Below are 10,000 nucleotides of genomic sequence, written 5' to 3' on the forward strand. Positions count from 1 at the left end.
AAATTTGAGAGAAATAGCTTACCTCATAGAAACGGAAACCCACTCCTTCCCTCACAATGATTTCTAAATTTTGTCCAGTATATCCACCAGACTCGACCTTCCATTCTAGAATCCCTTTACATACATAAGATGAAAACCAACCTTAACGACCGTACAGCTGGTTTCACGGTGTGATTCTGTGACCATAACAAGCATTTCCCCATTGTAGGGTTGTTGCTTATTATTTACTTTGCACTTTTTTGTATTTTCAATATGTTTTCATTTACTTTTACTTTGTTGTATGGCATAATCCTTAAATTGTTCGATCCTTTAGCACTGGTGTAGTATTTGATATAAAGATATTTAGTCTTAGCTCTTCTTTTCATTATATGCATCTATGCATGTATGTGTGTGTGTGTGTGTGTGTGTGTGTGTGTGTGTGTGTGTGTGTGTGTGTGTGTGTGTGTGTGTGTGTGTGTGTGTGTACACTATATGCAACAGATATATATATATATATATATATATATATATATATATACATATATATATATATATATATATATATTATATGTGTATATATATATATATATATATATATATATATATATATACATATATATATATATATATATATATGCATGTATGTATGTATGTTTTTGTACGTACACACGCACGCTCACACAATCTCTCTCTCTCTCTCTCACACACACAAACACACACACACACATATACACGAACGTCTGTATGCACAGTACGTATCCAAGCCCTCCACCTCAGACGCCATTCCTCACCTCGAGACTCGCCAAAACCACAAAAGCCACGCAGTATTGCTTGTCCGCCCTCACGTGCTTGGTCCTGAGGGTGAAGAAGGGCGGCGGGGGCGTCGTCAGGAAGGCGTCCACCTCCCAGAGCACAAGGGCGTCTCCCCACACCTGCAGAAGGGTCTCGGCGACGTCGCTAAATCTCGTTCCCAAATTTTCGTCTTCAGAGTCGTACAACACTACCTGAGTTTGGCGGTTTGAGATGCAGAGTTTTGGCATTTTTCATTATTATTACTATTTCTTTATCAATTTTATTATGTTTGATATCAGTCATATATATCACTTCTTTATGATTAGTGTACAGAACAGAGTATATCATTATAATATATGTATATATGTGTATGTATGTGTGTATATATATAGAGAGAGGGGGGGGAGAAAGGGAGAAAGAAGACAGAGAGAGGAGAAAGGAAGAAAGAGAGGAAAAAATGAGAATAAAAGACAACCAAAGAGAACTTAAAACAGAAAGAAGGGCCAAGATTGAGATAAGCAAAGGTACGCGATACAAAATGAATAAACAGACAAGCAAAAGAATATATTTAGACCCAACACCCTTACCTTATGGCAGCCAGGGAGGTGCGTGTCCACAACATCTCTAAGCAGGAAGGAAACATCCAATCTAGATTCCTCTCGAATCTGCGACGATTGGTTCCCGAATATCTCTCGGCGATTCGAGATAGCTGCACCGACTCTTTCCGACAGCCTATCCATATTCATTTCACTCTGATGATCGAACTGTCTATTCGAAACGATGACATAGGGTGATGCAATGCTTCTTTGTGCTTCGACGGTGCACACAATCACACTAATAACGGCGATTATTGGGACCAACACCATCATCATATATATTCCTGCTTCTTTAAATCTATGAAATGCAGCTATTTTGTCAAGATTATATACAGTACGTCTGCATTAACGAAATGCATTATTTAGACATGTTATTATATGCAACATATTGCTTATGAGAACGATCGTTGTTTACATTACAGGTGGATATATAAGCTGGGACTGATGACTTCCGTTGCCGTTCCTTAGATTACAGGTGAGTATATAGGTTGAGACTGAGGACTTTCCTTGCCGTTCCTTTGTTTTTATAGAGATAGTTCTGAGGTTCTAGTTATTTTTTTCATTTTCTATGTTATCTGGTGAGCATTACCCATTAAGAAGAGCTTATAGGGTAAGTCTGTCTTTGAACTGACACTGCTGACAACAATGACTTATAAATTACCACGCCACGCCCAACGTTGTCTAGAAATCCTGTCCTTCGAGTCTTCACTGTCTGTTACGTCGGATATCGGGAAGATTTGGGGATAAAGAAGGCAAAAAAGGTGTGTGTGTGTGTGTGTGACAACCTATTAAGCACTTTTCAAATACATTTACTTGAAAATTTCTTACTCAGATTTCAAAGCATGGGATGTCAGATGGTAAATTCATAGACAATTTTTGCCTCAGCATAGTTTAAACCCTTTTTTATTGTTATTCCATACCTCTAAATAACACGATCACAACGACCTTTTTTGCAAATACTTAATTTTTCTGGCATAGTCTTCACCTCTTAGCGAACATCACAGAAACAGATCTACATTTACGTTCCCTAGTAGGATGATAATGTTTTTTTCCTTGCGCAGTTTCTACAAGTTCATCCTAAATCTCAATTCCCAAATACGATTACCCTTTTAACAAGCATTTCTCCTACCAGCTACCTACAAGCAGAGTAATGAGCCCCACTAGTTGGAAACCAAGTGGCTTATCATTACAGTAGCACGCGTAATTTCATACAATGTAATCACTGTGTCATATATTTAGAGTAGTCATATAATCAATATTAGCATTACGCATACGTTTATGTGACGTATATTACTCTGACTGATGACATAATTGTGATGATACATTTCTTCACAAAGCATTCTTCAACTGATAGCCAGTGACTTTCAGCACATGAGCCTTGAAAAAATATATATATTCATTGTTATGATCATCACAATAGCTATTATCATAATTATCTTTACCATTGTTATTATCATTATCATTATTATCAAAATAGCTTCCTATTTACCATCATACCGCAGTATCATCATCATCATATGAATTCAAGAGAGAGAGAGAGAGAGAGAGAGAGAGAGAAAGAGAGAGAGAGAGAGAGAGAGAGAGAGAGAGAGAGAGAGAGAGAGAGAGAGAGAGAGAGAGAGAGAGAAGAGAAGAAAAAAGAAACGAAAATAAAATCAAAGAAGAGAAGAGAAAAAAATAAGAGAAGGGGTAGAGAGGGGGGATTTTTAAGAGCAAGCAGAGAAACTATAAACAAACGGAATAAAGAATCAGCTCGTACGGAATAGTGTTATATTTCCAACGCAAATCACTTCACACGCAATTTACCTAAGCTTTCGGAAAACCCACACACTTCTAATCCTAAACCCATGTCACCCACCATTGTTCCAATCATACAGAATATATATTCGAAAAGGAGGGGGGAAAATTATCACAACAAAGACACCGTTTAACCCCATTACTCCGGGTTAGACGTTGTTCTTAACGGTTCCCCTGAGAAAAGCCAAAGGGAACTAACCCGAGATGTTACACCGTCAGGTAAATAACCGACGTCCTTTCCCTGTGAATATTGCATCAGCTGACATGTGTTAGTGGGCTGTAATTACTTCTTCAGGAGCGGTGGGCGTTGACTGTTCGTCTGCTTGACATGTCTCTCTAGTTTATAGCTGATCACACACACTCACTCACTCACTCACTCACACACTCACTCACTCACTCACTCACTCACTCACTCACTCACTCACTCACACACACACACACACACACACACACACACACACACACACACACACACACACACACACACATATATACACGCACACACACACACGCACACTCACTCACTCACTCACACACACACAAACACACAGTCATTCTAGTTTTATTTGTGTATGTCAAACTGTATCTATGTACAGAGGCTGAATAAACATTACCAATATCAATATTACTATTACAATCTTGCTTTCATTGATGTCATTATTATTGTTATTGTTATGATAACTGTTATTATCATTGTTATTAATATTATCACTATTATTATTATCATTACTTTTATTAATATTTCTATTGATGCCATTACCATTATTTACCACTTTTGTTTTTGTTATTATCATTATCACCATAATCATTACCATCATTCTATTTCTTATTATCATTATCACTAATATCATCAGTATCATTTCACCAAGTTATTGCAGTGACCTTTCATTGATAAATACAATGCCATTCCTGTCGTAACTATTGTAATATTTACCATTGATGTTTTTGTATCATTATCTTTATTATTTGTCTTATAATCAAGAATATTGATATGGGCAATATTATCATCATTTTTATTACGTATAACATGATCATGATAATAAGCGTTGTTTTGCTAAAATCACACATTATGGTTGTTAGAGAAAATATTTTTTGAATCACCAATTGTGTTATTAACAATTGGTGAATTAAACCTTAATGATTCTCAGTTCATCAGCTGAATTACTATTTGAATCGTTATTAACAATATCGTTGTTTGTATCATTCTCATTAATTTTGCCATCATTATTTTTGCTATTATCATCATTGCCACCGTTATTATCATTATTGTAACCGTTATCATCATCCTCGTTATCATTATCATCGTTATTATTATCATCGTTATCATTATCATCACCGGTTGTTATCATTATCGCTACTGTTATCATCCTTCTTAGTATCATTATCATTCTAATTATCTCTATTACCATTACTTTTTCAGTATTTACACAAACGTTATTGACCAACCACAGGTCCTGTCTGTTTGAACAAATTTCCGGACTCCTGCTTCTGGGTACTAGCGTGTCCATGAAATGACGGTCCTTAAATAAGAAAATAAAAGGAATTACAAATGATGAGAAGATTATAAGGAGGAAGATTTGATATAAAAGAAAAAAAATAGTCAAGCAGACGTTATATACAAATGATGAGAAGATTATAAGGAGGAAGATTTGATATAAAAGAAAAAAAATAGTCAAGCAGACGTTAAGTATATTTTCTTCTTAATCTAATCCCATAAAATTCCCTTAATTAGGGTTCTTGTATTTTGTATTTCCCTTCCTATTACTTTTTTCTCCCTTTTCTATCTCCTTTCCTTTATTAGTTACCCTTTCTTGGTCCATTTCTTCTTCTCTTTCCCCCTTTCTTGTTATTTTTCCTATTATACATCAAATGTCTCAACTGCATTAAAAAACAAGAAGAAAAATAATAAAAAATAAAAAGATACATATATATGTGTATATAAGAACGGCATATTTCCATCTAATTTTGGACGAAACTAAATAAATATCTGTTGGCCAAGGCTTCTCTATACCGAAAAACTTAAAAAAAACGAAAAAATATCTAGGATATCTAACATCACACTGAAATTCTCATAGTGAAGCAAAAAGTGTGTTGATGACCCCAGTAAAGTATGAGGAGTATTTTCACCTGGTATGTGTGTGGTATGTACTTATTTTGCACTTTGACGACGGCGCATACTCGGGTAGCACAAACCAGGAACTAATTTTTGATGTATTGTTCAGTAAAGGAGTGAAATAGCCTGTAATTTTCTTGTCGACCTTGGAGAGGAAGAACACATGTAACTGCGGAGCTTGTCCGTTTTCTTTTTCTCTCATTCGCTTTCTCTCTCTTTTCTCCTCTCTCTCTAATTCTCTCCTTTCTCTCCCTTTCTCTGTCTGTCCCCTTTCTCTCTCTCTCTCTCTCTCTCTCTCTCTCTCTCTCTCTCTCTCTCTCTCTCTCTCTCTCTCTCTCTCTCTCTCTCTCTCTCTCTCTCTCTCTCTCTCTCTCTCTTACTCAACACAGCCATTGTTGGACCGGATGTAATTATCGGACCTATCTTGCGGTTGTAGCCTATGCTCGTCTACGTTTCATATCTACATACATAATCTACAAGACACGAAATCATTTACGAAGATAATTGCTCCTCGCTAGGTCTTTTATCGTTCCTCTTCTTTCTTTCTTTTCCTATTTTTTTGCGTGAGAATCCAGAGGGACTGTTTTGTGTCGCCTTGTGAATAGGATTTGATTGGTATAGACATGCCACGACCTGAAATACCCTTGTGTGTGGGAGGGGGTGGGCGTTATGTGCGCGTGCGTGCGTGCGTGCGTGCGTGTGTGTGTGTGTGTGTGTGTGTGTGTGTGTGTGTGTGTGTGTGTGTGTGTGTGTGTGTGTGTGTGTGTGTGAAAGAGAAAGAGAGAGAAAGCGTCGGTGTCTGTGTATATCTGTATATGTGTTGTCAATGCAGTCCCTTTAATTTCCTGACAAACTGTAGTTATTCTCAGAAACGACTTTCCGGTACACGATCTAAATTGCTATTTAGAAATCACGAACATTCTGATTTCTCACCAAGTCACAGCAAGAAAATAATTCACACGGCATCGAATAGACAGATACATGTTATACAAAATAAATCATATAATTAAAGGTTAGCTTACTTAATTAACCTGATTTTGATATAGATTATTTACAACCCTTCGCATCTATAACCACAACAGCTCGCAAAAGACCAGGAATTAGTGGATAATTGCAGATTAACCGTGAGTCACCCTCTTTATAATATGGACAAATAGCAAAATAGACCAATTCCTAAGAACAGAAAGGAGCAACAGAAACAATTAGTTACTTTTCAAGTTATACGCCCTTTTGAGACGCTAAGTTTGGCAAGATTTTTTTTTTATTTTAATTAGAACTCTCTTTTAAGTTTTAGTTTAATTCAGACTCTTTTAGTTTAATTTACATTTTTAATTCGAATTAAACTCTTTTAACTTAATTCTGATTTAATCTAAGTTCTTTTAATTTAAAAATAAATAAAAAAATGAAAAAAATGCAAGGAAGGTCATTACCTAAAGCTTAAAAGAAAGATAAATTGACATGTTTAAGGGACTTTAGAAGACATGAACGAATTCAATTTAGTAAATTAGCTTTAATTTCCTAATTATCAGTGAAAATATATTAGCTGTTAACCTACACCAGTTCTCGTAATAAAGCCAAATATACTAGTGTAAGTGATGGTGATAATGATATAATAACGATGATTATGATAATAATAATGATAATAATAATGATACTGATAACAATGATAGCAATGTAATAGTAATAATAATAATAACAATAATAATAATGATAATAACAATAATAATGATGATAATAACGTTAATAATAATGATAGCAATGATAATAATAATAATAACACTAATCATTATAATAATAATAATAATGATAATAATAATAATAATAATAATAATAATGATTATAATGATAAGAGAATACGCTTCTCATTACATAGACGGAACACAATAAAAAGTGTTTTAATCTTTTTCACCCCTTTAGCAGCAAAGACACACTCGGGAGCTTTAGCAGCGACGTCTCCCTCGCCCAAAGCACGGTGACAGACTGTCCCCAGCTCGTCATAAGACCTCACACCACACTCCTATTGATTGCTCATTCTTGGCTGGCTCCTCGCGTGAATCTCAGCCTTGCGGTTCTCTTTTTTTTCTTGTTGTTTTTTTCTTTTTTCTTTCTGCTCTCTTTTTTTCTTTTTTTCTTTTTTCTTTCTCCTCTCTTTTTTTCTGCTCTCTCTCTTTTCTCTTTTTCTGATCTCATTTTTCACTCTCTTCTCTTCTTTTTTCTTTCTGTTCTGTCTTTCTTTTTCTTCTTTTTTCTTTCTGCTCTCTCTTTTCACTCTCTTCTTTTCTTTTTTCTTTCTGCTCTCTTTCTTTTTCTTCTTTTTTTCTTTTTGCTCTCTCTTTTCACTCTCTTTTTTCTCTCTTTTCTCACTCTCTTATTCTCTCTCTCTTTTTTCACGCTTTTCTTTCTTTTTTCTTTTTCTTTCTGCTCTCTTTTTTCTCTCTTTCCACTCTCTTCTCTCTCTTTTTTCACTCTTTTCTTTCTTTTTCTTTATCTTTCTGCTCTCTTTTTTCTTTCTCTCTTTTTGTGCTGGTCTTTGGTGTTATGTGTTAGCTGTTTGTTTGTTTGTTTGTTTTTATATTTGTTTATTCAACCCGTTTATTTCATTCCTTCGGGTATGACTCTCTTTATGTCTGTTTGTTTATTTGTCTGTTAACCTGTCTTGTTAGTTTGTTTACCGACCTATTTAACAATCTGATTCCCTCGTATATGTCTATTTCCCTGTTTATCTGTCTACCTATCTAATTCGTTTATCTTTCCACGTACATATTCAACAAAATAAAGCTAAATATCATTATGTTTATAGTCGGGTCTCCCTCTCTCCCTCCTAATATAGATATTTCATTCACTCTTAAGCAAAGGCATTATCCAATACTAATATATCAACAAGCGATCTATTTCCTTACATACAGGTTTCCCCTTCTTTCCCATACTTATTTATTATTTTTTTTAAATTACGCTTGTCAATATAGACCTAAATGGTATAACCCCGGCCATTCCTTGCACACAGGGGGAGATTTAGAAGCAAAATAAAACAGACAGTATGTCACAGCGAAGAATATCCATCGAAACAAATAGAATTAGAATTAAAATCTTTAATCTTTTAAATCTAAAAAATTAGTAATACCTTAACCACCAACCCCCTCTACCACAGGCCCGGCACCTACCCCTCCCCTCACCCCTGGTCTGTCCCGAACCTCCCTCCATTCCCCAACCCTCTCTCTCTCTCTCTCTCTCTCTCTCTATCTATCTATCTAACTATATAGCTCTATCTATTTATCTCACACACTATCGATCTATCTGTCTGTCTGTCTCGCTCTCTCTCTTTCCCTCTCTCCTCTCTCTTGTTCTCTCTCTCTCCCTCCCTCCCGCCCTCTCTATCTCTCTTATCTTTCTCCCACTAACAGATATACCTGAAACCTTCAGTTACGTTCGTCATAATATGAGTATATACAGCATATAACATAGGCATATATTTCAATAAAGACAACGTATGTTTTGATACAGAATTATACATTTAAGAAATTCCGCACTTGGCAACCGTTGTCTTCTTTATATGTCTATGTATGTCCGTTTGCTTGTGTTAAGAAAACCAAAAATACTATTCAGCAATGTTTACTACTTTATTGTTTTGAGTTTACAAGCATATACAAACATACCCGTTCAAATATAGTTTCGAATACTTCAATGGTGCAAAATAAGTAATGTTTCTTTTCCAATACAAAGATTCGAAATAATATAGCTTTTATGTCTCAACACGTTCATACACATATCGGAAAACACAACTTCATGATACAACCATCAACATACATCACGATGTATCCCGCAGACAAATGGAATTTATGCGAGAACACGCTTGCAAGTACTGTATTCGAGACAGGAGTCGAAACAGCATTTCTCGCCCGGCCCGCAGATGATGTCCGAATTACACACGGAAGGTCCTGTGCGAATAGGGCAGGCGGGGTCAGCCGCTGGGCATTGTCCCGACCTGTTGACTGGGTGAGGAAATTATGCTAGTTTAGCCCTTAATGCTAATAGGAGTAGCGACAAAAATGGCAAATGAAATAGATTTTAGTGATAATTGTATTTATAGTCTGATAATAATAATGGTAATAATAATCATAATCATAATGGTAATGATCATGATCGTAATAATAATGATGATAATGATAATGATAATAATAATTATAATAATAATTATAATAGAAATGATTATCATAATAATAATAGTAATGATATTATTATAAACAATGGTAATAATCTTGATCATAATAATAGTGATAATAATCATGATAATAACGATAGTAATAATAATCATACTAATAATAGTAATAATAATCATAACATTCATGATAAAATAATGCTAATGATAAAATAAAGCAAGTAAATAAATGAATAAAAACCTTGATACAGTGACTCCAAAGAATAAACTACACGTATTCAACAACTTAACAACCGTTAATGTCTGATAATCATAGTTACAGTTAATAATAGTAGCAAATGGTGACGATCTAATGGTTGTGGTGTTTGGTATCATGGTATCAATGGTGACCAATTAAGTGGCTGGTCGGAGTGGTTATGATGACTATGGTTGTAATAGGTTGTAAGAGGGGGTAATGATAGTGATTAAGATGGTGGTAATGAGTAGTGACAAGCTTTTTGAGAATGGTCATAGAATTAATGTTAAGATTGATGCTAACAAGAATCTATAGCTTAAAGAACTATAGTA

The 10,000-nt window shown here is 35.0% G+C and overlaps 1 protein-coding gene across 1 annotated transcript in view; it reads right to left on the reverse strand.

Moving 5' to 3' along the window:
* The window catches only part of LOC113806401 (glutamate receptor U1), an 18,268-nt gene extending 16,631 nt beyond the window's left edge, over positions 1–1,637 (reverse strand). The window contains exons 1-2 of the mRNA XM_070142432.1: positions 1,359–1,637; positions 771–983 (exon numbers count right to left, since the gene is read on the reverse strand). Of these exons, the coding sequence (XP_069998533.1) occupies positions 771–983; positions 1,359–1,637 (492 nt within the window). The remainder of the gene's footprint in view (positions 1–770; positions 984–1,358) is intronic.
* Between the last annotated feature and the right edge of the window lie 8,363 nt (positions 1,638–10,000).

Source organism: Penaeus vannamei, chromosome 29, assembly GCF_042767895.1.
Source record: "Penaeus vannamei isolate JL-2024 chromosome 29, ASM4276789v1, whole genome shotgun sequence".
In the NCBI taxonomy this organism is placed as follows: Eukaryota; Metazoa; Arthropoda; class Malacostraca; order Decapoda; family Penaeidae; genus Penaeus; species Penaeus vannamei.